This window comes from Ananas comosus, linkage group 21 (genome assembly GCF_001540865.1).
Source record: "Ananas comosus cultivar F153 linkage group 21, ASM154086v1, whole genome shotgun sequence".
Taxonomy (NCBI): Eukaryota; Viridiplantae; Streptophyta; class Magnoliopsida; order Poales; family Bromeliaceae; genus Ananas; species Ananas comosus.
In genome coordinates, this window is record NC_033641.1 from 9944108 (window position 1) to 9971167 (window position 27060).

Sequence of the window (27060 nt, forward strand, 5' to 3'; positions counted from 1 at the left end):
TTAACTCCCTCTCCACTATAAATACTCTTCGCTCCATCAAACCCCTCTCCCTCGGCGCGGAATCGAGCGAAAAAAAAGAGAGAGAACGTATACCGAGTCTTTCCCTCTCTCTCTATCTTCTCTCTCTACCCCCCTCTCTCTCCCATCCTCCGTGGAGCAAGGGATCCGAGATTTGTACAAGAGGTAACGAAAACCCTATCTATTTGATCGATTCGTCCCTTCTCCTTTGGCCTTTTCCGTAGAAATTTGGGCTTTTCGGGAGTGATTTAGGGCTTTGGTGTTGGATTTGTAGATGGATCGGTACCAGAGGGTGGAGAAGCCGCGATCGGAGACGCCGATAAAGGAGAACGAAATCAGGATTACGGCGCAAGGGAGGATGAGGAACTACATTAGCTACGCCACGAGCTTGCTCCAGGTGATCCCTCTCTTCCTTGTGGATTTCCTAGTTTAATGATGGATAAATAGTTTTTCTTTTACGAATTAAATCCTGTTCAGTAGGTTAAGACAAAGTCTTTGTTTTAGTTTTTAACAATAGGTAATATAAGTTAATGTTTGATGCATATGATAACCTATGTAGTTTGTTATTAATTGCTGTGCACTCTGATTAATTTTGTTTTTGTAAAGGGCAATTTTTTGTTTGTGTTATATATCACTGGTTTGCTGCTCCTGTGTGGTGGTTGTGTGTTCCCATTGTATTTAAGGATGCATTAATATCTCTTATGTTGCTCTGCTTAAAGTATGGTAAGAGAATTAATTATTTGGTGAACATGTATTTAAGTCTATCCCTCATAGTACTACTTAGCTAGGCCCAGCAATTATGTGTGCTTCTGATGTTGATACTTGTATCTTATAAGGATGACCTCATGGGGACAAGTTGTCAGAGTCCAGATCTGCTTCTTAAAAAGGAATTATAAAAAGGAATCATTGTTACCTATAATTCAAGGTTGTTTTTTTCTGTTGGAAAGCATTGGTCTCCAAGTATTCTAAAATTCTTTTGATGATAGTATATGGAACGTGACACAAATTAGATGTATTAAAATTTAACACTATACCAATCCGAACCCTTCTCTATTTGCCTGCTTTTGTTATTTTTTTACAAATTTGGCGAGTCATTGGCGTAAGCATTGATGTAGAAGTGGATGGCTGCGATTGATTATAAGACCATTCTGACTGAAATTACTCGGTTTTTCCTTTTAAACTATTATTCTAACAAATCTGAGCAGAATAAAGACATTAGGGATTATGATATGACGGGTAAGCCTGCTACAGGAGACAGCTGTTACAGTGGCATTGTCGCAACGGTTGATGGCCAACAATGTACCAGCCGTAATGAGAATTTGGATGCAATATGTGAATAAGTTGTTCTAAGTACCTGGGAGGAATTAGTAGCTAGCTACATTTTGTGATGAATAGAAATATTTTTCTGTTGAGGCTTAGGCACTCTGCTTCTCAGTTATAGTACATAAAAAATGAAATTTCTCTAGCTCATCATACCTATGGCATATGTGATTTCCGAAAATACATTTCACAGTCCTGCTCTTGTGTTGCTGGATGAAGGTTTTGGACAGTGCGAGGAGTAATCATTCTCTCTATTCATCATGCCCCTATTATGTATATTCGTGAAACATTAACTCCCTTAAGAAAGATTCTTGTGCTCTTTTGTATATCTGGATTGAGACTTCATTGCTGTTGCTAACGTTTCTTCCCATGTTCTATTAGGAGAAAGGTTCGAATGAAATCATTATCAAAGCCATGGGGAGAGCTATCAATAAAACGATTGTAATTGTGGAGTTGATCAAGGTCAAAGCCTTTCCTAATTTCCCTTCTTAGCATGCATAAAATAATTCCCCTTCAGGCCTTGTACCTCTTTATCCTTTTATGAGATAAGATATGTTGTTACTTAATTTGAAAGTTCTGCTTCACTTGGCAGAGAAGGATTGCAGGGCTGCACCAGAACACGACAACTGAATCTATTGATATAACTGACACATGGGAACCATTGGAAGAAGGCCTTCTGCCGTAAGAAGCTATTTATTTGGTTATTTTTTGTTTTAATTTGTTTCGGTTCATGAGCTGATTCATTAACTTGTCACAGACTTGAGACTACCCGCCATGTATCAGTTATAACTATAATGTTGTCGAAAAAGGAGCTGGATGCATCTTCTCCAGGGTAAGTAGATTATTTGTATTCTAGTAAAATTGTCTCCTCACATGAGGGACCAGGGTCATTGCTTAATAAGGAACACAATTTATTTACTGCTGAACTTCATCATAGCACCTTATTAATTGGATGCACTTGTGTACTGCCCTGTCTTTGCCCTTTAGTACTCTTTAATACATTAAGTACTTTAGATTGTTTTTGCTTCTTCTTTTTTTTTTAAAGAAAAACTTGGGCCATATAGTATTTTCTGAAGTACTCAAATTTCCTCATCCACTAAATATGACTTGCTAATGCATGTGACCTTGTGTTTACCCAGCTACCAGCCACCTATACCCGCTGATCAGGTGAGGCCATTGGCAGAGTTTGACTATGAAGGAGGTAAAATTCTTAAATTAGTTGGCTACTACTGTTTAATGTGTTTTTATTTATATTATATTACATTTAAGTGTTCATATTGCTTGTGTTGATATAGGGCACTTCCCACCGAGTGGCCGTGGAAGAGGACGCGGTGGCCGAGGAAGGGGCAGGGGTAGAGGTATGTTCTTTTTAAGTTAGAAAACGCATCCTAAAATTTGAATAATCATATATTCTCATTTCTCAGTAGTGGATATTAGGAAATCATGTTGCATTGTCACCCAAGAAAGAAGAGAAAAGGAATCAATTGCCATTTGGCATTTTAGTGGCATTTTTGTCGCAGTAATACTTCACTTTGTTGAGTGGTTCATTTCCTTTGGCATGTTAGAAGAAGCCACGGGCAGGACGTGCTCTTTTTTCTTTGTCATCCAATTTGAATGGACAAAAATCTAAAGTATCTTTAAGTTCATTAGACATCTGCCATGATATTCATTCATACACTATAATCAAGACTGCTTGTGGCTTTTCTTTGAGCTCCATATTGTTCCAGAGCAAATTAGCGTGTACGAGAGCACACTGCTTAATAATTTAATTACGATACAGGAATGAGCAATGGGGTGGCGAGTTATGAATATGATGGAGAGTGGGATGGTGGACGAGGATATGGTGGGAGAGGGAGAGGGCGTGGTAGAGGTCGTGGTTCCTTCGGACGCGGAAGAGGTTATTATGGTGGCTATGGTGGCAGAGATATGTATCAGGAATCAGGTGGTTATGATGACGGTGAGCTCGACGCGCCGCCTCCACAAGGAAGTGGTGAGCTCCGCGCACCCACTACCCTCTGAGGGGGATTATCTTGCGAAAGCAGTTTATATTTGGTTTCAATATACGGTCACTCACATTCTTATCACATCTAAGTTTACTATTCTTGGTATATCTTCATGTAGGGCGTGGCCGCGGAGGAAGAGGCCGAGGACGCGGGCGTGGGCGTGGTCGAGGTAGATCAGATGCACCGCAGTAGACGAAGATCTTAGCCTCTCCTCCGCTTTGCAAGATTGATATCCGTGTCCCGTACTTTCCTCCCGATGTTTCAATATTTAATTTAGACTTTCCTCGGTCGTGTAACTTAAAATGCGCATGTATTCTACTGGAGACGTTATTTGCTGCTTGCTACCTCGGCGATGAGGGGCTAGTTGTGGTTTTGTAGTCTAGGTTTTAATTTAACCCCCGATTTTAATGTTTTCCTGAATCATGTTTTATGGTATTCAATTGTGAAGATTATTAGAGCTGGGGCCATTCTTTAATTTTTTTTTCTTCTTTAGACGCGTGGGCCTTCTTTTGCTGCTTCTGGTATTTGTGCGAACTTTTTGCAACCTGCTTTTGCACAAAGTGCTTGTTGAGTCTCTCTTCTGAAACAACTTAATTTCTATAGATTGAACCCAAATAAATAGCTTCTCGTGAACCCAAAATCAAAAGCTTTTACATGATTACCGAAAGGACTCTTCTCTGTTGGGTGTCATCTTGCATCAATGATCCGTGCATGTTTTGTAACTAAGCTCAATGACACTATTATAAACATAATAATGTCAAAAATATTATAATTTTGGTGTGAAGTTATTTGTGGTACGAGCCACATGGTGTTAGAGTTACTATGCTTCCGATAGTGTATAGCTATATGTTGAGATCAAAATGGGTTCTCTTTTTCTTTCCTTTTTTTCTTTTTTTTTTTTCTTCTTTTTAAAGTCATCTGTAGATTTCTTATCTCAAAACCTTCTGTAGAGCTGATACAATATATTAATATATATTGAAGAAGCTGGAGCCTCGATATTTTTTTTTAAAAAAAATTGTAACGCACTACCAGTGCTCAAATCCGAAACCTCACAAGTGTACTCTCCATAGAAAACAATCACTATTGGAGAAAGGAATAACAACATCTAAAAAATACAAGAACAAATTTTAAAGTATTATTTTAATATAAAGTTTACCAAATTGCTGATAATTAGATTCTACCATTTCATACATTACCACATAATTACTGTGAGGGATACTCTTTCTAATTGGCTTTCTTAACCCGACCCGTTATCAGCCTACCTTTCTTTTAATTGGCTCGGTCCATTAATGACGTGGCACACCACGCCCACCAAAACTAACTCTTCTCCTCCAACATAAGGTTATCCCGCAACAGCGAGGAGGGGAAAAAGAGAGAGAGAGAGGAAGAAGAGAGAGAGAGAGAGAGAGCGTAGAGTAGTAGCAAAGCAAAAGGTGTGTTCGACGATGGATCTCTCCCAACTCCACGACGCCCTCGCCTCCAAATCCTACGACAAGGTCGCCGATCTCTGCGACGAGCTCCTCCTCCACGTAATCCCCGATCCCTCCAATCCCTAGAATTTTTTTTTTTTTTTTTGGAAATTTTCTAGGGTTTTTTCTAAGGTTTTTCTAGGGTTTTTCACCATACGAATCCGATCCCCTAGCAGGTTGCTTCGACGGGCGTCTCATACCACGAGGAATGGCCCTACGCTATCCACCTCCTCGGCCACCTCTACGTGAACGATCTGTGAGTTTAATGCTTTTTTTTTTCCGGTAATTTCCACATAATTTTTGGGGTAATGTTTGATCGGGAGATGTGGTGATTTATTGTTTGGTTTTAGAGATAGTGCGAGGTTTCTGTGGAAATCTATACCGCAGGGGGTCAAAGAGAGCCGTCCCGAGCTCGTCGCAGTGTGGAAGATCGGGCAATGCTTGTGGACTCGGGATTATGCTGGGGTTTATGGCGCTCTTCGTGGATTTGAGTGGAGTCCTCTAGTCGTAGGCATCATTAATGCCTTTTCCGGTGAGTTTAATCCGTCCGTGTTGCTCTCGCTGCAGGTTGTGAGTGTAAATTGTATAAATTGCTAACAGTTAGGGGCTTTTCCAGTTTAATTCCTTTGTTTAGTTGCTTATAGCTTGTTTAACGTCTATACTTCGATATGTGCAAATAGTTTGTTGCATTGATATGATTGAGTATTCATTTATTTTTGGTAGGAATGGAAACATCAGAGCACAATTTGGTATTGTCAAATTCTTTGAGATTCAATGCATTTAGGATAGGATTTAATTATTTATGCTGTTTTTTGGGCCAACTTTTTCGTCATGTTTTTGTTTGCAAACAGAAAATGGAATCATAGTAATAACATTTTTTTTTTTTTAGTTTTGAAGCAAGCTGACGATAGTACGGAGAGTCCATTCTGAAAGTTCTCTTAACTGCAAAGAATCTGAGGGAAACAAGCAGGAAAAAATAATCATTTGCAGTTTCATGCTAATATTATAGAATCAAACTGTTTACTGTAAGTAGTTTGAATTAGTTATTATGATTGCTGATGATGATTAATTGGTATTATATAGGTCTATAAGTCTATTATGGGCGAGGATGAACTTTTATGTCGCTAGCCAAATATTCTGGTTTTTCACAGATGACTAGCTAGCTCATAACAGTTTTCTTTTCCAGTTTATGCCATCGACAGCTTTTATGTTTCATGTTAATCATATGGACTTTCACATTTGTTAATGTTCTTGTTACAGGGTTTGGGTTCACAATTGGCATAGTAACAATTTAAGCTGACCAAAGTTACTAAAGTGAATTACTTGCTTATGTTGTGATAGCAATGTTATTCAGTATATACTCTGGATGTGTGATGATGCAGAAAACTACACGAAGAGGATGTTTCAGCTGCTAACAAATGCATATTCGACAATTAGTGTTGCCGATGTGGCTCATTTCATGGGAATGAGCGAGGAAGATGCTACTAAGTGTATGCTTCTGAATCTTTTTCATTTGAAGTAGCAAGTATGTTAGTTAACATGTGAAATGATCTGATGACCATTTTCTGAAATAGTTAACTGCTTAGTTAGAGTTGGTCTATGGGTGTATAGTTCTTATTACAATCATTCATGTGCTTTGGTGGAAAAAAAAAATTACACAGTTAATGATGGTACGGTACGAAGCACCCTATAAAAACTCTTTTTTACAATTTTAGTTGGACTTCTTTTGCAATTAATATATATTCACTGCAGAAGAATAATGATGGTACGGCACAAAGTACCCAATAATAACACTTTTTACAATTCTACTTGGACTTCTTTTGCAATCAATATGTATTCACTGCATAAGAATCTATTATCATTGCCATTTCTAAAAGTTCATTTACTTCCTGCTGCTGTATTCTGAATATTATGGCTGCTTTTTCATCAGAAATATCATAATCACCAAAGAGTGAAACCGTTTGTACAGTTGATTTGTTTCTCATCAGTAATGTCAAGGTCCTCTCAATGTGCTAACTCAAAAAAAAAAGCAGGAAAATCAAAATAATTTGAAAGCAGATATTACGTTGCCCTCTAATCGAGCAGAAAATTAACAGCTGATATGTTATCCTGTTAGTACTGTTGCGAATGCCGAAATGAAAAAGATGGATCGATAAATTTCAAACAAGCAGAAAAATGCTTGATAGGTTGAAGGTAGAGTAAATCAAGGAGGCTAGATGTTTGAATTAGCATGTTAACAAAATTAGAAATATCTTTTACTTGATAAATAAATGCACTTTGTATGTTATACGTTTTCGCCTTTTTGCGCTACTCAATAGATTTGGAAATTTCTGCTTCTGTTCGCACCTCCGGTAAATTATCTGTTAGTTGTAAATATCTATTTAATCAATCTGCTGTTAACTGCAGATGTACTGCAACACGGCTGGAGCTTGGATTTATCGTCTCAAATGTTTACAGTGAAAAAGCCCAAGATCATCACCGACCAGAAATTAGATCCAAGCAAACTACAGCGACTAACCGAATATGTTTTCCACCTGGAGCACTGATATCCCTCTCTCTCTCTCTCTCTCTCTCTCTCTCTCTCTCGCGCGCGCGCGCGCGTTGAGTTGATTGGTTGTATTAGTTGAGTTCTAGAGGGAATTCCCCTACTACTTTGGTTACATTTGTTGAGCGAAATGTAAGCAAGCTTGTTTTGTTTTATGCATTGGTGACCACCCTTTTTCAAAGGATTTACTGTTTATACCTCGTGGAGTAAGTGAACCTTGCGGTTCTAATTAATGTGCTAATTTTTGATTTTATGGTCCAATTATGTAGTTTCAGGTATGATATTCGTAGAAATAGTTTCTGTTTAATAACTGTTGGTAAATTCACCTGCTTTACTGTTGAAGTTGTACCTTCCTGGTAGTTTGAGGAGGGAGGGCATTTTGATGACTCTGCAGCATATGATCTATGCGTCTGGATAGTCACGTGTTGACGTTGAAAAGTAATTATATAAAAAGATCTCTTCAGAACTTTCATCAAAATTAGATTTCAGAATTGTCATCAAAATTAGATTTGATAAGAAAAACATGATAGGCAATGTCAAAAGTGATTTTTTTTTTTTTTTTTTCTGCCAAATTGTCTCGCCGAATCAGCCCCCTCGTTGGATGAGGGGCCTACACATAAAAAATGTGGCTTGTTTTAATCAGCTTGCAATGTAGGGGGTTTTTTATCAATGGCATGTGCTAAACTGCTAATTCAATGAGCTTATTCACAATGTAGGGGTTTTTTTTTTTATACGGGGGTAGTATATTATATAATATTTACATTACATCATTTATTTTCAATCAATCATATTTTTTTTAAAAAAGATATAATAAAATATTTTTCTAAAAAAATAATAATGAGAGGTACATTTCAAGAGAATTTTTTAATTGATTGACAGCACCGCATTAATAATATAAATGTTGCCTTTTAGACTCTTTTTCATATTTGAAAAAGAGAAGAGACTAACAAAAGTGGAGCGGGGAGAATGGCAAGCATATAAAAATAAACTTTCCGATTCAATCTGGTTCAATGCAAACCTCTTTAGAAAAGCAAAATCAATTAAATAATATTATCTCGCCAAAAACAAAAAAAAAAATTTGGCCCTTCCCTTCCAATTTTTCCGGCCAGCGACCCTTTTTTTTTTTTTTTTTTTTTTTTTTGAGAGAGAGAGATAGATAGTACGCTATCCGAATTTAGGTCTCGAATACCAACAATTAAGCCCGTTGCCACTTGCTCTACGAATGGACGGTCGGTGGCCAAGGTCCCTTAATCACGGTTGAAATAATGCATCACAAGTATGATTACGTCTGATTAAGATGCAATCGACCTGTCCCATCAGTCACGTGCACCGTCACGTGCATCATCTTATCCGTCGGATCCATCACGTGCATCCCACAGCATCCCCCATCTTAAAAACATAGGCACCAACGGTAAAGCAGAATCCATCCAATCCCATCGCTCCACGTGGCAGCTCCCTCGCCCTTTTCATTGGGCGGGAAACCCAAGCGCACGCAAATTTCCCCCAAATTCAAAAGTTTTCGAACTCATCGTCCCCTCCCACTCCCTCCCCCAAATCAAACGCTCGCTCCCACGCGAATTCTCGAAGAATCCGATCAATGGATGATCCAGAGGTCGAGTTCGATCTAATTAATTGCTGGTTTTCTCCAATTTGCTCTTAATTCCTTCTTCTTCTTCTTCTTCTTCGATCTGAATCCATGGATTTCAAATCCATGAGTAGGAAAGAGCTCCAAGCGCTATGCAAGGAGCATCGCCTCCCCGCGAACACCACCAATTCGATCATGGCCGAGAGCCTCGCCTCGCTTCTCCAGGTTCGTGGTGTTTCGATCTCTCCCTCCCTCTTTTTCCCAACTTTTTGTGAATTTTCTAACCCTTAATTGAAGTTTGTGTTTAGTGATGTAGTTATGATGCTAATTATTGTTACAGGGTAGTGATAAGATTAAGCGGAAGGGTTGCTTGAAGGGCTCCGGCGGAAGCAGCGGCGATGATGGCGGAGGAGGGAGGCGGCCTGCGAAGAAGGTCACCTTCACTTTACAAGAGGAGGTGCTTCGATTTGGGGAATCTAAAGCAATACGATCTCCCGAGAAGAGGAGATCTAGTCGTAGAAGATCTGTAATTGGTTCTGAACTAATCGATTTAAGTAATGGAGCGGAGGAGATGAGGAGTACAAGGTCGCGTTCCGCAACAGGTTCAGTTTCATCCTCTGCTGTGGCCGAGGTTGAGCGCGATCGTGTTTCGGTTGGAGATTCACATTTAGGAAGAACCCAAGTGAGGAGAAGGGGTAATTCAAAGGATGAAGGTGAGAAATTGGAGAAAAATGAGAAAACTAGGAGAGGTGAAACCCGTAAACGGAGCAGAGGTGTGGATTACAGTGGAGAAATGTGTGGTCATGTAGGAAATTCTAATCTTCGTGGAGAAGAGCCTCCTCTCCGGCGATCGAGGCGTAACCTTTTAAAATCTGAGAATTCTTTAGTAGCAAATGGGAGCATAAGATCTGGCGAAGGGATTGAATCTACGGACAAACTGGGGCAAAATGCTTCAGAAATTAGCAATGGCGAAGACAAGAACTACTCATCTGTGCACCAGGAAGATGAGAGTTTAGCAGTTGGAAGGAGAAAGTTGCAAAGAAAACAGAAGAAAACTGATACTGAAGCTGAAAGGGACACTGAAACTTGGCCCTCAAAACATGAAGCTCCTATGAGAAGATCAACACGGAAAGTTATAGTGTCTAATGTGCTTGAGAAGGGTAATACTTCATTAGCAGGCGGGAAAAGAGAATCAAAGAGATCAGGAGCTAGATGTGCCTCGAAAAGAATTGCTACTACAAGTTCTGAAGATGAAATTCCATTGTCTGATGTAGAAACTGAAGAGGAGACAAAAACAGTCGTGGAGACAAATGAAGGTCCGAGACGTTCAAGGCGCAATGCTTCAAAGCATACTGTAACTGGAGTTGAGATTACTCTTCCTGTCACCGAGAAAGGAATAAATGGTGGTATTATTAATGGTCGCAAAAACTTAAAGAAGCGTCATCCATCTGAAGTAGATGTCTCTACAGTTGTAACTGAGAATTTGATAGCTAAAACGGCGAATAAAGTGAACACATTGCAGAAGCAGCAGAGCGATGAAGTTGTAGAGGAGCCATTTGTAGAAGCTCGTGTTGCTAGTTGTGAAACTTTTGGAGAAGCTGAAGCTTTAGAAGGTCATAGACTAAATGAGGAGCCGAAAAGGCGTTCAAGGCGCAATATTTCAAAATATAAGTTATGTGCCCCTGCTGATGAGATTACTGAGAAGAAGAGAGAGGTAAAAAGAACAAAAGCAGCTCTTTTGGTACAAGCCATTCCTGTCCTGGAGAGTGAAGCTGATGAGGTAGTTGACAAGGCAACACCGCAAGATGATCTTAGTCTCAATCAAGATAATGACAATTCCTGCCAAGAGAGCATCAGGAATGCTGTTACTAATGATGCATCAGATCATAAATTATTGGAAGAGACTCCTAAAATGTTGGACATGAATGATGAGGAGGGCTTGGTCATAGTAATTAGTGGTAAGAAACAATCAAGTCAGAATCCAAATAAAGAAGCTGAAAATTGTAAATACGGGGATACTGTTTTCTTAGAAGAGAGCAATACAGCTGAAAAGTTGGATGGATCAATTAATAAGCAGGATAACTCTGAGGAAATGGAATACGATGATGGAGAAATTTCTATCCCCAGGTGTCTTGATACATCTTATGAAATAATTGAGACTACTGTAGATGACAATGTATGTTTAAATCCTGAGTCTGTTCTGGATCATGATGGTGTAACAGAAGTTGATTCAGAAACTCTTTCTCATGTTGATATGAAGGATTCTGCTTCATCAGCTGATAGAAAGAAACTTGAAGAGCAGATCAATAATCAATCAGCTGTGCAGTTTGTTGATGCAGAATCTGGTGGATCGATCTTTATAGTGGGCGGTAGCTGTAACTCTGAAGTTGCCATTAATTCCCAATGTACTGTTATAGGGCATTCTGAAGGATTCTCATCACAAACTGCCCCTGAGACATGTCCATTGGTTGATTGGAAAACAACTGCTACAAGTTTAAGTCATGATGCTGTTGAAGCGGCTAACGGTTGCTCACCAACTGATACTGCTAATGATCAAGGTAAACATTTAATCAGCATCAGCTTATAATTTCTCATTTGACTATATTTGATGGTTTTTATTGTTGGTTAGAACTACTTATTTATGCTACTGATTATTTACAGATGAATGTCTTCAACCTTCAAATGTCGCCATTATCAGTGAATTGGGTGACTATTCAGAAAAGCTTAAGCGAGTCAGGCCTCAAACAGGGCCTTGTAATGTTACTCCAAAGACCATTCTATCTGTTGAAAGGACACGTAAAATATGTAATCGTATGAAGGACTCCGGTCAAACTCAAATTATTGGAGAGGTTGGTGGCTCTAATGCAAGAGCTGCAAAAGATGATGTCAGTACTTATAATGGAGATGACATGTTTGTTACATCTAAAACTAAGGTGGATTCAATAAATCTTGAAGAGGCTGAAGTCCGCATGAATGAAGATCACACAAAGCTGGTGGGAAATGAGATAGCTTGCAAGCCCCACATACAAGATGACGATGATGGTAATTACCAAATTGGCTCCTTTTGATTACCAATAAGCATGTTTAAATATTCTTCTATTAAGGAATGCACTTTCATTTTTTTTGTCCTCAAGAAGTATGTTCCAAAATTCTTTTTTGTCATGCCAAACTTTGCAGGGAAATATGTCAACATTGATGAGATTTCTTTGGATTCGAGGTCACCAGAATTCGTTAATAAAGATAATTGGGTTGCACCAGGTGCACAATTACAGGCATTGGAGACCATATATAAGATGGAAACTGAAGTCTCTTTGGTCATGGCCAAGTGTTCTCCTACCGCAAGTCAAGAGAACTGTGATGAGATTGAAAGTTCCGAGTTTCAAGGTGCAATCAATCATGACAAAAGAAATGACAGAAATGTGGTTTCAATGTTGGAAGAAAAGATGAAGCCTGTGCCATTTTCATCAGAAATGAATGTTCAAAATGAATTCGAAGAGAAGAAGGCTATGGTGAAAATTACCAATGAGATTGTTGGGAAGACAGATTGTCATGAATCAGACAAACTTCCTGAAGTGAGCGATTTATTGGAAATTTCTACTTCCAAAGTTGATGAATTAGAGTGTCGTGGTGAGATGCTTGTTTCTTTGTTAACTTCTATCCAAATCCAAAAGTTTAAACTTAAGTGCCTATTTGGCCCAGTTTCTGAAATGGCTTCTTACAGCAAGTAGTGGTAGCCAAATGTTTAGCAAATAACCATTGGAGCTTTTGTTGTGGCAGCAGAAAGCTAAAATGAGCTTTTGAGTCCCAAAAGCAAAAGCTAAGTATGGAGTTTTTTTCTTTAGCTATTGTGAAAAGTATAGGGATTTTAATGGAAAAGGCTTCTATTTCTTCTTCGAACTAATCTATCTAAACAGCTCTTCTGCATAAAGATCTAGTTAGACCTAGTAGGCCTTAAGAATATATTGTGGATGGAAATACTCCAAGAGGAGATGGAAGTCATGTTGAGTGTCACTTCTTTGCTTCTCTGTATACACATTAGTAGCTTCTAACTCAACAATTTCTATGCAGCTGCAGATGATCTTTTTTCTGTCAAAAATAGGGTAACTGCATCTAGTAATAAGCGTAAGAGACAGGAGGTAGGAGCGGACTTGGGTTATACAACTTCAGTGGATCTTAGAACTTCAGATAATATGCCGGAATGTGATTTAACTTCTATTGCATTAGAAGCTAATGGAGGAGTTTCTATAGAAAAGTCTAAGGAGGCTGTACATAAAACTGCTCCCAGTTCTGCTAATACTGAGATGACAACAGCTGATGAAGTCACAGTTACATTGGAACTCAGTAGCAAAAAATTCCTTCCTGAAAATGGAGAAGCATTAGGTTTTTTAAATGAACGGCCCAACTTGAGCTCTATGGGTGCTGAATTTGCTGGTGAAAGAGATGCATCAGTGGAAGAGAGAAGCATTGTCAACAGCATGGAAGCTGAATTATTACCTGAAAATATTGAAGCTAGCGAACAATCTTCTTTTGAAATTTCTTTGATCGAAACTAAAAGCTTTAGTGGTTTTATCCAGCAAAGTTGCAGCCTAGCTTCTTGTGAATTGACAGAACATTCAGCAGGAATCTCAGCTGATAACCTTCGAGCAAAGTTTGAGGGTTGGTGTTTCTGAAAGTGCTTCATTTATTTTATTCTCTTTGTTTATAATATCCTGAATTTTTGTGAGGGTTTGTTCAATGACCAAGACTTTTCCTGTTAACCATATCTATTTAGCTGCAGAGACGCAGAAGAAACTGGATAAAACAATAGAGAAACTGTTTCTGGTGTTGTCTACCCTAAAAGATGGTAATTCAGTAGCTGGAGAAACTATTTGCACTAACGGATTTCCACTTGCTAGAGACACTGAAGAAGCTGAACGAATCCAAAGCAGCCAACTTCCGGGGTCACCGGACTGTCTTAAAATTCAGGACATGTTTGATGAACCTGATAGTCGATCCTACTTGTTTGAGAGAGGTTGTGGAAATGTTTAAAATATATTTTCCACCCTCTATCAGTTTCGAATATCTTAGAGATAGCTTTAGATAATTGTTTCCAATTGAACTTCTAACTGTTTCTTTCGCTTGTTTAAATGCGAAGTAGCTACTTTGTTTTTCTTTTATTTTTGTTTACTCAAGTTAATGAAAATTGACTACATGTTTTAAACTGACACTTGTCTTCTTACTGATTCTGCGATAGGCAACATAGAAGAAACATCTGGCACTGAGCAAGCAAGGAACACACCAAATGATATAATGCAAACATTTGAGCAGGACTTTGTAGATTATGAAGAGAATGCTGAAAGTTGCAGCATCTCTAAGAATGTTACAGAGCAAAATGGTACAGGGACAATTTCAGAAGAACAATATGAGAATGATATAGTAGATAATCATGTTACACCTGGAGCACTATTACACACTGAAGAGGGCAAACAATCTCCCTTATCTGGTTCTACTAATCTCATGTCTCTAAGTTCAAGTCACTTCCAAGGTATACAATAGCATCCTAGGCAAATTTTGAATTTTCTTTTGCATTGTAATTTTCGGTCTTGCTGAAATTTGACTTGTCCTTTCTGAATGCAGTTATTGATAAACCTGAATCACCTGGAAATAATAATGGTGGAACAGCCGTTGAATATTCATCTACTGCAAGGCATTCATTAATTGGGTTCAAGGACTTTTCCGCTGAAATTCCAGAAAATTCTTTGGTAGATCATGGCTTTGCCCTCGAAAGTATTAACTGGGAGAGTGGGAAGAAAGACTATCATGTAAACAGTGGATGTGAAAAGTCTATTGCATCCCAACCAACAGCAGATTTGAGGCATACTGATGAGCCAGATGTTGGCAATAATGAGGTGAGCGAAGATCGCATGAAGCTAGTGGAAAAGAATGCAGGTTGCAAGAACCACGACCAGTGTAGTGACAATGATGGTATGATTGTGATATGAAGTTTGTTGATCTTGATTAGTTTAGCAATTCTTCTGATAAAAGATTATCTTTTTCTCGAACAAGAATCTTTTTTCATTTTCTTTTGTTAAAGTATTTTTGATTTATTTTTCTATAAGCTGTTCTGGTCGTGTCAATTTACTCTTGCCAAGAAGCATGTGGATATAAGCTTATTTTATCATGCCAAATTTTGCAGGGAAACATGGCGAGATCGATGAGGTTTCATTTGATTCAATGTCACAAGAATTCATAAGCGAAACAAATTGGGTTGCTCCAGGTGCTCATTTACCTTCTTTGGAGGCCCTATTTTGTGTCGAAAGGGAAGTTCCTGCTATCATGACTGACTGTTCTCAGACAACAACTCAAGAGCACAGCGTTGACAATGATAGTTGTGAGTTTACAGGTGAAACTGCTAACAAGAGTGAAAGAAGTCACAAAACTGTAGCACCAATGGAGTCTGAAAAGATGACCACTGTTCCATTCTTATTAGACACCACTGTTGAAAATGAAGTCGAAGTACAAAAGAATCTTGCGGATCTCGCCAGCGATTGCCTTGAGATGATATATGGTAATGAATCTGATAAACCTCCTGAAGTGGAAAATTTTCCAGGAATTCCTACTTCCATTGTCGATGAATTTTAGGTTCAAGGTGTGATGAAGCTTGTTCGAAGGTTTTATTTCACTCCTTTTCCCTTTTTTAAGATGCTAACATACAATTTGTTTTTTGTTCAGTTGCAGATGATCCGCCTGCCAGAATAGGGCTAGATCTATCTGCTAATGGGGACAAGAGTCAGGAAGAAGGAACAAATCTGGGTTATGGAAATTCAGTGGATCTTAAGACTTCAGATGAAATGGAGGTATCAGTTACAAAGAAATTGTGTACCGAAGTAGTAGAGCCATTTGACGCAGTGAGTTGTTATAAGGAAAATACTAATCAAGATTTCGTAGAAAAACCTGAGGAGGCTATAGATAAACCCACTCCCCAGTCAGCTAAAACTGAGATGATTATAACCGAAGAAATAACAGTTGGTAAGGAACTTGACAGCGAAGAACAGTTGCAACCGCAAAGTTCTGATATTGTTGATCAAAGTGTTGGAACAGTTGGAGATCAATGCATTTTAAACAACAGCGAAGCTGAAAATGTTGAGGCTACTGAATCATCTCATGGGACTTCTTTTGTTGAAAATAGAAGCATCAGCAATTTGATTCAGCAGGATTGTGGTTCAGATTCTCGTCAAGTGATGGAAGTTTCAAATAGTATATCAGTTGATAACCATGCATCAAACCTTGAGGGTTAGTATCTCAAATTTACTTGTTTAGATCCTTTCTATTTCATCTGTATATTTTACTTAACTTTGTAGTTTTTTATTTGTATTTAATAGAAACAGATTCATCACAATGTCAAGATAGAGTGGAGGAAATATGCCACCAGTTGCCGAGTGTAAGCATACTTAATGCAAAGAAATTCGGTAATACAAGTTGCAATAGTGCAATTACCGCAGACAAAAACAAGGAGAATACCCCAGCTATCAAAATAAATCATTCAAACAAGCGCAACGTGGATAAATCAACAACAAAGAGTTTGTTGAGACGGCCACTACAGATTATTCATAGCAGTAAGGCAGAACTGTTATGATATGCTTTATTTGTTGTGATTTCAGTTTGTGTAGGATTCTTTCAACTTTTAGTTGAAGGGTTAAGATTAGGGATGTATTTGTCTGAGGTACATTTGTGAGTGATGTTGTGTTCTAGTTGGTTATCAGCTTTTTAAATAACCACTAATTCTTGTGTGTCCAGTTGCTGCTTGAGTGTGAAATGAAGAGAGCTATTGATACTTTGTATAAGTATGATGCTGCTGTGATGGTTTGGCTTGTAGAGATTATACAGTTACAGAATATTATTCTTCTTTTTCTTTTCTTTTCTTTTCTTTTCTTTTTTTGACATTAACATTCTATCTCCTTGCCTTCATTTATAGAGAGCTTTTCTATAATTGGTTTGCCATAATCTAACAAAGAGAGGCAAAGTATACTAATATGATTATTAACACAGATTCTCCTCCCTCTCTATAATTTGTCTACAAAGGAGTTAATTCTTACATTAATTGCACTAGATTACTAGTGTTGCCGACAATGTAAGAAGTATTCTGCTGCTGTATAAACAACAGGAAACAAACAAAGTTTAACTCACAAACTAATGATTCAAAGAGGGAAAACTCACATTTGCAGAGGATATAAAAGCAAAGAGAGAACCACAATTGCGAAATGAATGGCAAAGATTTGACAAAAATTATGAACCAGAAAATTCCAAGAGCCACGCCCCATTAGGTTCTGAGCAAAATCATAAAACTAATCCAAGAAAAGATCGAAGAGAAACATTCATTGGGAATAAAAATGCGCATGCCGATCATATGTTCAGAACATATTCAGAACTTCAGTACAATCACAATTACTATACAATAGAGCCTCAAACTCGCCTTGCCGCTGGCGTCGAATGAAAGGATTAGAAAGCTACGAGGATTAATCTTTTACATTGTCATTTGTCATTGCTTCCAAACACGAACAGTGCCATCCACTGAGGAAGTTAACATGCAAGCATCTTTTGGGTGGTAACTCACACTAGTCACCTATCAGGAACAAAAAATTGATGTTAAACCTTGATGCCGGAGTTAAACTTGCAACGCTGAGGTCTGTTGCAACTCAAGTTATTCATATTAGCAGGGTTAATTGTGCGCGGCAGACGTAGTCGGGGATATGTTGGCAAATCACCAATAAATTTACAGTAATCAAATGTCGTTTTTCTTTTCTGAATACAAATTTTTTAAGCAAGATATAAACATACTAATTAGTAAGGCATTTACCACAGAGCTATGTGCTCGAAAACTCGAAACGACTGACGCATCCACCAAATCCCAGAAGAAAATGAAGCCATCCTCAGATCCACTAACAACATGTGCATCGGTGTTGGTCAAGCAACAATCCATCTTGAAAGACTGAGGTGCAAATAAAATCACAATCAGTAGCAGCTTAGAAGGTGATAAGATCACTTTCAAAATCCTACTTATCCAGTAGACAGTTTTGGCTCATTTTAAGATATATATATATATATATATATATATATATATATATATATATATATGAGTCCGGCTATGATACTTGTAAAAGTACTAAGTATTTGGTGCTTGTAAATTTTTTACCGTTAGATCTACGCCTTTGATCATTTTCACCTGTTAGATTATACTATTCAACCAACCACCCACTCAACCCTAGGGGGCCCACATCATCCTAACCGCACATCCCTTAATCCAAGGGCTAAAAACTTACAAACACCAATGACTAGATACTTTTAAAAGCATAGGAGCTCAATTCTATATATATATATATATATATATATATATATATATATATGCCTCCAGTAAAACCCAAAAAAAGAAGAAGTTAGTTTAAGAGATCAAGAGACGAAGCAACAGCACATGAAGAATAGAACATTCTGAAAGCATACTTTGCACGTATGGCCCTTGTACTCTTGCAAAAGTTCACCTGTGGACCTACAAACAGAATGTTCAAATGTTTAATCGGCTAATACATAATCTGAAATTGTCGAATTACAGAACCTATCTCTAGGGATTAGCAATGGTATTACCGGTCAAGAAGCCTTAGTGTAGAATCCAAGCAACTAGCTAAAATGCAGTTGCCATCGTTCGACAGAGAGATACAGTTGACGGGGTGCCCCAAGTTGTCCACAACTTCTCTAACATATTACAATTTACAAAGAGAGAGAGAGATGAAATTTGAACAGCATAGGAATCCAATAAAGAACATGATGATTGAAAAGAAGCTAATATTCTACAGAGCCGAGAGCTCGCGGAGAACTGTTTAAGAACAGTTACCTCCCCATGCGTATGTCGAAAGTCCGAACAGTGCCGTCAACACTTCCAGCAATTATTTCAGTTTTCGTCAGAATCACGGACATTACGCTGTCTTGAAACGAATCGACGATCTGGCACAATTCAACACTCGATCGGAGAATAAGAACAAAAGCAAGCGATCGAAGCAGAGACGAACAAACTAGATCAAACCGAGACCGCTTTCTATACCTGAATCGGCTCGGCGCTCTGAGACCGACAATCGAACGCGCGCACCGACCGGTCGTAGCCGGCCGAGACCACGACCGAGTTGTACTCATTAAACTTCACAGAGTTAACCTAAAAAGCACAAAAGGACGTATCATATACGGAGACGGAATCTTAATTTATTTAGCTCAAGTAATTAAGCGACCAATCGAAGCCCCTCTTGTTCGCAGTAGCTTTCTCAGGAGCAACCATGTTTACACGAACTTTAATTGAGTGAAATGGAACGAAAATTAGGATGCATCCACCAACTGAAGCATCAAGTAAATTAACACTTCTTCTTCAACCAACCAACCAACCAACCAACCTCATCGAAAAATTAAGGGAGGGGAGAGAGAGAGAGAGAGAGAGAGAGAGAGAGATGAATTAGAGAAGGAGGAGGAGAAGGAGACCTCGCTGTCGTGGCCGCGGAATTTGCGGATGACGCGGCCGGAGGAGACGTCCCAGTAGAAGAGCTGGCGGTCGCCGCCGCAGGAGACCAGCTTGGCGTTGTCCCTGCGGGAAGGGATTGACAGACATGATGCCGCCTTCGAGCGAGATCTAGAGAAACTCGGTAGTAGAAGGTTGGAGAAGGATGTAGAGAGAGGGTGGGGGGGGGTACGTGGTGACGTGGACGTCGCGGACCTCGCGGGCGTGGGAGGAGTAGGTCTTGATGTGGGCGGGGCGGTGGGGGTTCCAGAGGCGGAGGGTGCGGTCGCGGCCGCAGCTCAGGCAGTAGTTCCCGTCCCCGTTGAACCGCACCGCCAGCACCGCCCCCTCGTGCCCCCGCAGCACCGCCGCTTCACCACCACCCCCCTCTCTCCGCCCCGGCAGCCCCTCCGCCCCCGACGCCGCCATCTCTCTCGCCCGAGTCCGAACCCGCCGGCTAACAAAGTCCACAGCACTTGCATACACTTATTATAGCGGGTGTACGTATTGCTATGTAAGCTTGATCCAATACCAAGGGTTGATAAATTTTGGTAAAGGAAAAACTTCAAATACTCCTTTGATTTCATATTTTTTGAATTCTATAGTTTAAAACGCATCAATTTAATATCTTGTAATTTTATTTTTATTTTTTTATTACTGATTTCACTAATTTTTTTTTTTTGTTAAATCAGTAATAAAAGTTAAAAGTTAAAACTAAAGAGTACTAAAGTGAATATTCTAGGTGAGGTATCTGAAGTTTTTTGTATATAATTTAACGAAATATTAACGAAAAATTTGACAAAAAGATAAAAATAAAACCACGTGACACTAACTTGATACACTTTAAACCACATGGCACTAAAGTGAAAAAGTGCAAAACCAGAGATGGCATTTGAAGTTTACTTTTTAGTAAAAAAAAAAAAAAGGTTAAATTACAGAAAAACTCCCCTAAATAGCTAATTTTTTTGTTTTTCTCCACTATCATAAAAAAATCTATACTTTATCCGCTTAAAAAATAAAAAATATTCACTTTTAGCCTCCGCCGTCAGTGTTTCGTTAGAGTTTTATTTATATTTTATTTTTATATCCAAACTATTCCTAAAACGCTCCTCCTTTCTCATCCTAGGCCGCGCCGCCTCGCCCTCCGCCGCCTTGCTCTCGCCCACCTCTTTGTCTATACCCATACATAAGCTCTCGCCCTTGTCCACCTCTCCATCCACGCCCATTCCGAAGAAGGTGAGGGACAATTTGATTATTTTGTCACATTTTACCCTTCCTGTAAATATTTTTTTATTTTTTAAAAAGATAAAGTGTAGATTTTTAAATGACAGAAGAAAAAAGTAAAAAAAAAGGGTATTAACAGAGATGTTTTTTGTAATTTAGCCAAAATAAAATATTTTTAATAAGACAAGTGAATTAATTAATACGAGCTACAAAAATTTAAGATATAAATTTTAAATATAAAAGTGACGTGCATAAATAGTATTGCTCATTAATAAAAGTTAAAAAAAAAAACAAATCTTCAACCACGCGATTAGTCTAGTCGAATAGGAAGTGTTTTTGCTGTTTTATAAATTGATTCTTATCTTTCACATATATTATACTTTAGTGCGCTGTTTAATGCATAGCATATATCAACTTATCAATAATTTAAATTAGTATTATTATGTACATTATTTATCTATAAACGAACAATTAAATGTGTGTGATAGCAGAGTTTCTAAAGCTATTTTTATATCTAAAAATACTCGTTATTATTTACTTATATTTTTTAAGCGGACAATCATATATGCATACTAAAATACGATAGCATTTAATTTATATATTCTTTGAGTGCGTGAAAAGCCCGTGAATACTGTTCTCAAATTGTCATTTTAAGAGCTAATGGTTAGTGGATTAGAATTAGAACGAAGGTAAAGTTACAGCGAAACGCGCGAATCATCCTCACACAGTCACATGATCATCCGTAAGAAGATCCCGATAAAACTTTTCCCCTCCAAGCGTAGTATTCGTATTTTTATTTCCTCACCCCCCCCCTTTTTTTTTTTTTCAAAAAGGGCATAGCACTGCTATATCAATCGAAAAGTTTCTTAAGAAAAGAATATGTTCATGCTATATATTTCCAATTCCCAAAGTTTGAAGAGTATTATGTGAGAGTTCAAAAGTGTTTGATGTTGATTTTTCTTTACCAAATGCTTTTTAAAATTGAAATACCCACATTGAATATTTGCTTGGTCTCGCATCTCTTTTTTTTTTTTTTTTTTTGACCTCACAAATGTGATATGCACAGAGCTATATACTGAGGAGGATGAATGGAAAACAAAAGCATGATGTGCGTAGCCAATTTGATGATCCGTAGAGACTGAGGAGAGAAAAAGGAAATGGAGTTGAGAGAAAGAGACCTACTGGGATCGGCACGTCAGAAGCCGTAGTAGTCGATCTCAGCCGTCCAACGCGGGCGTGGACGGCCACGAAACGCCGCCACAACACCGCCGCACCCCCCCCCCTCCTCCCTCCTCGGCGTTCGCCGAGCACCACTCCGACCCTTCGCTCGCCGGGGCTCCGATGCCGCCGCTCCACGAAACCCTCGTCTCCGCCGCGGGGCTCGCGGCAGGGGAAGCACTCGGCGGGAACCCCTCCGGCGGAAACCCTAGCTCCGGCGATGAGATCGGCGCCGTAGAAGGCGTCGAAATGGGGGCGCTCGCCCCCGCTGCGATCGTGGGGGCCATCGATGGGAAAAGGGCGCTGAGATCGAACGGCGCCGGCACCGGAGACCGTGAATCGGGCGGATCGGACGGCGGGAGGCTCAGATCCGGCGAAGCCGAGGGCGGATCCGGAGATCGAGGAGGGATAGGGGAATGGTGGTGCACAGGGGAGAGGATCCCGTCGAGGCCGTGGACGGCGATGGCCCCCCCGTCGAAGATGCCGGGGGCGACGACGTCGACGCCGTTGGCTGCGAGGACGTCGGCGCCGGTGCCGGGGTCGCGGCGGCGGGAGATGGAGATGCGGCGGCCGGGGAGGAGGGTGTGGACGAGGGAGGGGTTGGGGAGGGCGAGGAGGGCGGGGAGGGGGAGGCGGCCGATGGCGACGTGGTAGCGGAGGTAGCGGAGGTAGGAGGCGGCGGGGGACGCCATGTCGAGGGCGAAGAGGGCGGGGTCGGTGGGGGCGAAGAAGGTGAAGGATGCAGCGGCGGCGGCGGAGGTCGAGGAGGAGGAGGAGTTGGGGAGGAGGAGGAGGTCGAGGCGGAGGTCGGAGGCGGAGATGGCGTTGCCGAAGAGGGAGTAGCCGCGGGATCGGAGAGCGGAGACCGCGGCGTCGAGCTCCGTCTCAGCAACCGAGATCGCCGGAGAAGAGAGAGAGAGGAGTAGGAGGGAAAAGAGGAGGAGGAGGAGGAGAGGGTTTGGATTCGCCATGAGAGAGCACGGGGAAAGGAGAGAGAGTGGAGTATTCGAATTCTTGGAGGGAAAGGAAAAGTAGGGGAGCGGCAGGGTTTATATAGTAGTACGGGTAAAATATACGTATAGATCCCTGTACTATCCTAATATTGCACCTTACACGAAAGTCTATTTTGGTGTAGATGATCATTTTTTTATTTTTATTATTATTATTTTTACCTGTAAAGTGGGCTGTTTATTTTAATTTATTTGAAACAATATCAAACAACTATTTCGTAATTTTACATGTTTTATTCTTATTAGTGGTTCACATTTATTAATTGTCGTGTAAATGTTCGTAACAAAAATTCGCTTTGTTTAAAAGCAATTACATAATAGATAAACTGAGGAAAAGCAACTGCTCCAACAGTGAGATCCAACCCAAACACAGCGTATAGTAGTTAACAAATAGCGAAAGAAAAATGTGTTAGCTATTAAGTAATTCGCGTGAATTTGTTACTTCTCAATGTTCTCATGATATAAGTGAATCATCTACCAAACAAGAAGTTCTAAAACAGATCAAAAAATGTCCTAGAGAAACTAAGAGCAAAATTTCGATTCTGCGGTACATTCAGTTCATGGAATAATGACTTCCTAGTTTTGAACATTGATGTGGGGTGTTCACATCATTATCTCGCCGCTATCATGAAGGAACTATCAAAGAAAACGCAGAGAAACACCACATTCCACTTTAATGTATTCATAGTGACATCACATCCCCGCCCTTTGTCTATCCGCCGTATTGTCATTGCCCTCAACCTGTCACCACAAATAGGTGCTATTAATATGTTGATCGATAGATGAAGCATACCCTCATTTTGATTAGGTTCTAGAACTAATACATTGATCTACAAATGAAACATATGCATTTCGATTATTTCGGAGCTGCATAAATGCATACTTCAAGGGTTTTGTATTTCTTTTTTCCCCCATCTTCAGGGAGATTTCAGTGAGAGAGAGCTAAGTACTTTAAAGATGGGGAAAAGCTCTCTTTACCTCAATGATAACTTTCCCCTTTCTTTTGAGCTTTGCACTATAATCACTATCATCAAGCTTCTCCACATCGGATCCAGCTCTCTTCCGCCTTTTATTCTGTTCATCGTCTTCGTCCATGTCACCTGCACCAACAATTAGGCGTCATCAGCCCACAAATGCACGTAAAAACAAAAGTCAAGGATCAATTAGTTAAAAGATAACATGGACTATCTTTACCATATTCATCATCCTCCAACAGTTCATCCGTCGGAAAACCTCCAAAGTCTTCCATGTCCTCTTCCTCTTCAAGTTCGTCATAACCCTCGACATATTCTACCTCAGGATCCTGGATTATGTTGAAGCATATAAACAAGGTAATATAACATGGCAGATGGGCCAAATTTCGGAATGAGAATAAAACAACATAAGCTTGTTAAAGCATTACTTCCTCTTCTTCTTCTTCTTCTTCTTCTTCTTCAGGACTTGGCTTTAGCCCTTCCATTTCGACTACTTCATTATACAACTTCTCAGGGATGTTGACAATTTCACCAGGATAAACACCTTTCTTAAGGCGCTCCACCAATTCTTGTTGGATGTTCTGCAGAATATATTAATAAGTAAATTAAGCATTAAAAAATATAGAAAGAGCAATTAAATATAAGTTTTGGAAGAAACCGATGTAGCACATTATCAATACGTGCAGCTCTTTCGGCTTTTTCTTCCCTCCTAGCCTCTCGTTTTTTCTCTTTTCTAGGCACTGTCATTATCTTCTCCCTGGAACAAAAATAAATTTCTAAAATCATGACAGCAGAGGAAATTATCACCTTCGCAGTATACATATACAGAGATAAACTTGAGAGAAATATGAACTTCAAATAATTGCATGTCAAAGTAAAACTTAAGATATCCCTAGATATAAGGCTAAAATGCAGTTTAACCCACAGATATATCAAATTTACACATTAACCCTAAAATTAAAAAAATATATGCATTTACCCTGTGAATAATACAGTAAATACACCCAGGGAGGGTTGGTGCTGACAGAACATCGCCAAATCATGTGATAAATCCAGAGGGTAAACTGTACTTCAGCCTAAAAATAAATACTTTTTACGTCCTAAGCAAGATATAATAAGCAGTTAAAATTTCTTCAATGATAAGATCTATGCAATCGGGTGGGTAAACAATAGTATTATGATTAATATGTTCAACTCCCAGCACAGGAAGTAGGTCTTGATAAATAAAGTTCATATCAAGCTTCAAAGAGTAGTTCTATAACTACATCAATAAGGTTGAGGCAATAGCACATGTTTACTTCTTCAAAATACAACATATAGTTGAACAAATTAATAGAGGAAGGAAAACGAACAGACTCCGTGAAAGTAGCAATTCACCCAACTACCAAGTATTAGCTCAATGCTATTAGAGGACTTTGTAATATCCCGATAAATCAAAATGCAAGTAATATCAATTATCACAAATAGTTCAGATCTATACAATTTTCACATGAACTCCACGCCCAGAGAACGACCAAGAGGGGTAGAACTTAAGGTGATCTTAAAGATTAGGGCCTGTTCGGATTCCCTGATCTCACATGGTGAACTCGCCCCAGCTAAATGGAGTGCAAGCGCCACTTGGGGTGAGTGCTAAAGCTGGAGATCAAGCATTCGGAACCTTCACGCCCTTATCTCGGGCTTTTATCAAATCATTACGAGCCGCAGTCAAGCAAATCCAGAAGCTACAAGGAGACAATAGAAACAAAAATTCCTACCTCACTTTCAACTGAAGCTTCCTCATACGTATCCTGTATTGGGTCATTTTAGTAAGGCGTTGCTTGATTTTGTGCACAAGTAACTTAGGCCAGTATTCCTGCAAACAAAATGGATAAGGTTGCCTGGCCCTCCCCAAGTCTGATACTCATATGTCTGTTTAGTTTTGGCTAGAGATTCAGAACATCATACCAGATGCTTGTCAATAACTTCTAGTGCTTTCTCATAATTTCTGGGCAGCTTTACTCTTTCCCACAGTTTATTTGGCATGTGAGCCCTTTCAATTGTTTTCATATACACGTAAAAGACCCCTGCATTGCACCATTAAGAACATCACAAATCTGTGAATAATAAACAGCTAAATAACAATAAACCACGCTTATCTTAGGAAGCAAACATGAGTAGAATCGAGGTAGAGCAGGCAATATAACAGCATAGAATAAGTGAAAGCTAGAGAAGTTCAAGAGGCGAAGTTTCATTCTTGACCTTATTATTAGATCTTCTATACAAACCATATTAGACATATAAACTAAATGTTACAGATAAAAGTTCACAATCCATGTTGCTTTTTCGTTTGAAAAATAGTTGATTAATGCAGCGGACGAAAGCAAACATAATGATACATAATATATCATAAATCATGACACATATTTCACCACTAAATTAGTGTTAAAAAGAATTAATTCGCAACAAGTTTACATCATGAACTGTTATAGTCATAAAGCAGAGAAACCAACCAAATCCAACTGAATAGTAACTTAGAAGACACTATAATTCGCAAAATGGAGTTGTTCCAAAACCTTCGTGATCACGGATCGTCGCGTAGCGGCTATTGGCGAGAGGGCACGAGCTCCGATTACAAATTCCAGTAACATTATACGGATTTCTACAGAAAATCCCCGTAGCGATCCTGCACGAAATCGACTATTACATGAATCGAAATTGAAGCTAATTATAAACTCGAATTGAATCTAAGAATCAAAACCTAAAGTATTGCATTCTGTGGAGAGATTAAAGAGATTTACTTGGCCATGTAGCTGCAGTGGTTGTGCCTGATCACTTGCCATATTACGTCGTCGTGTTGCATCTTCTCCGCGGATTAAGGATTCGAGGTGGATTTGTAACGGAGAATTAGGATTAGGGTTTTCGAAAGAGAATTTTAAGCTTTTTTCCCCTCTTTTTTCTCGATTTTTTTGATCGAGGTGAGTAATAATGGAGTTAGGGTTTTCATGGAGAGAGGGGTTTTGGGGCACTTGAACGGCGAAGCGGTTGCGGGAGTGGGTGTTTAAGGAGGCTATTTAGGCTTGGTTCACCACGTCATCGATGGATATCCAATTATTTCTGAGAAAAGCAATATCTTATTGGAGGGTCTACAAATGACGTGGTGCACAGTGTACTGTTTCTCTATCTCACAAAATGAAGGCCCACA

At 39.4% G+C, this 27060-nt stretch overlaps 6 protein-coding genes across 10 annotated transcripts; 3 read left to right on the plus strand and 3 right to left on the minus strand.

Moving 5' to 3' along the window:
• LOC109726527 (glycine-rich cell wall structural protein-like) lies at positions 33–3817 on the plus strand. The gene is made up of 9 exons (XM_020256153.1): positions 33–183; positions 293–415; positions 1720–1800; positions 1931–2019; positions 2096–2170; positions 2478–2539; positions 2634–2696; positions 3119–3328; positions 3460–3817. Exons 2-9 carry the CDS (start codon positions 293–295, stop codon positions 3531–3533), a joined length of 777 nt encoding a protein of 258 aa, XP_020111742.1. The 5' UTR covers positions 33–183; the 3' UTR covers positions 3534–3817.
• On the plus strand, positions 4698–7616 carry LOC109726528 (COP9 signalosome complex subunit 8). The gene is made up of 5 exons (XM_020256154.1): positions 4698–4870; positions 4987–5066; positions 5161–5342; positions 6193–6300; positions 7217–7616. The coding sequence occupies exons 1-5, from the start codon at positions 4787–4789 to the stop codon at positions 7354–7356; spliced, it is 594 nt and encodes a 197-aa protein (XP_020111743.1). The 5' UTR covers positions 4698–4786; the 3' UTR covers positions 7357–7616.
• On the plus strand, positions 8877–16830 carry LOC109726221. 4 transcript variants are annotated; one of them, XM_020255707.1, is made up of 11 exons: positions 8877–9165; positions 9281–11498; positions 11602–11982; positions 12118–12567; positions 13009–13596; positions 13712–13951; positions 14174–14464; positions 14557–14904; positions 15116–15487; positions 15652–16212; positions 16302–16830. In XM_020255707.1, the coding sequence occupies exons 1-11, from the start codon at positions 9052–9054 to the stop codon at positions 16553–16555; spliced, it is 5817 nt and encodes a 1938-aa protein (XP_020111296.1). In that variant the 5' UTR covers positions 8877–9051; the 3' UTR covers positions 16556–16830. The 4 variants fall into 4 exon arrangements, with proteins under 4 accessions (XP_020111296.1, XP_020111298.1, XP_020111297.1 ...); XM_020255709.1 differs by having other exon boundaries at positions 13712–13783; XM_020255708.1 differs by having other exon boundaries at positions 13015–13596.
• Positions 17165–19991, minus strand: LOC109726131 (WD repeat domain-containing protein 83). The gene is made up of 8 exons (XM_020255567.1): positions 19647–19991; positions 19438–19540; positions 19013–19120; positions 18806–18915; positions 18559–18666; positions 18418–18463; positions 17777–17908; positions 17165–17542 (listed from the first exon to the last, which is right to left on the minus strand). The coding sequence occupies exons 1-8, from the start codon at positions 19880–19882 to the stop codon at positions 17459–17461; spliced, it is 927 nt and encodes a 308-aa protein (XP_020111156.1). The 5' UTR covers positions 19883–19991; the 3' UTR covers positions 17165–17458.
• On the minus strand, positions 19858–23108 carry LOC109726130 (fasciclin-like arabinogalactan protein 19). 2 transcript variants are annotated; one of them, XM_020255566.1, is made up of 2 exons: positions 21860–23108; positions 19858–19910 (listed from the first exon to the last, which is right to left on the minus strand). In XM_020255566.1, exon 1 carries the CDS (start codon positions 22864–22866, stop codon positions 21895–21897), a length of 972 nt encoding a protein of 323 aa, XP_020111155.1. In that variant the 5' UTR covers positions 22867–23108; the 3' UTR covers positions 19858–19910; positions 21860–21894. The 2 variants fall into 2 exon arrangements, with proteins under 2 accessions (XP_020111155.1, XP_020111154.1); XM_020255565.1 differs by having other exon boundaries at positions 19861–19910; positions 21856–23108.
• On the minus strand, positions 23286–26885 carry LOC109726173 (protein MAK16 homolog). Its single transcript, XM_020255620.1, has 9 exons — positions 26657–26885; positions 26432–26541; positions 25824–25942; positions 25634–25731; positions 24549–24636; positions 24308–24460; positions 24100–24208; positions 23884–24005; positions 23286–23646 (listed from the first exon to the last, which is right to left on the minus strand). Exons 1-9 carry the CDS (start codon positions 26716–26718, stop codon positions 23599–23601), a joined length of 909 nt encoding a protein of 302 aa, XP_020111209.1. The 5' UTR covers positions 26719–26885; the 3' UTR covers positions 23286–23598.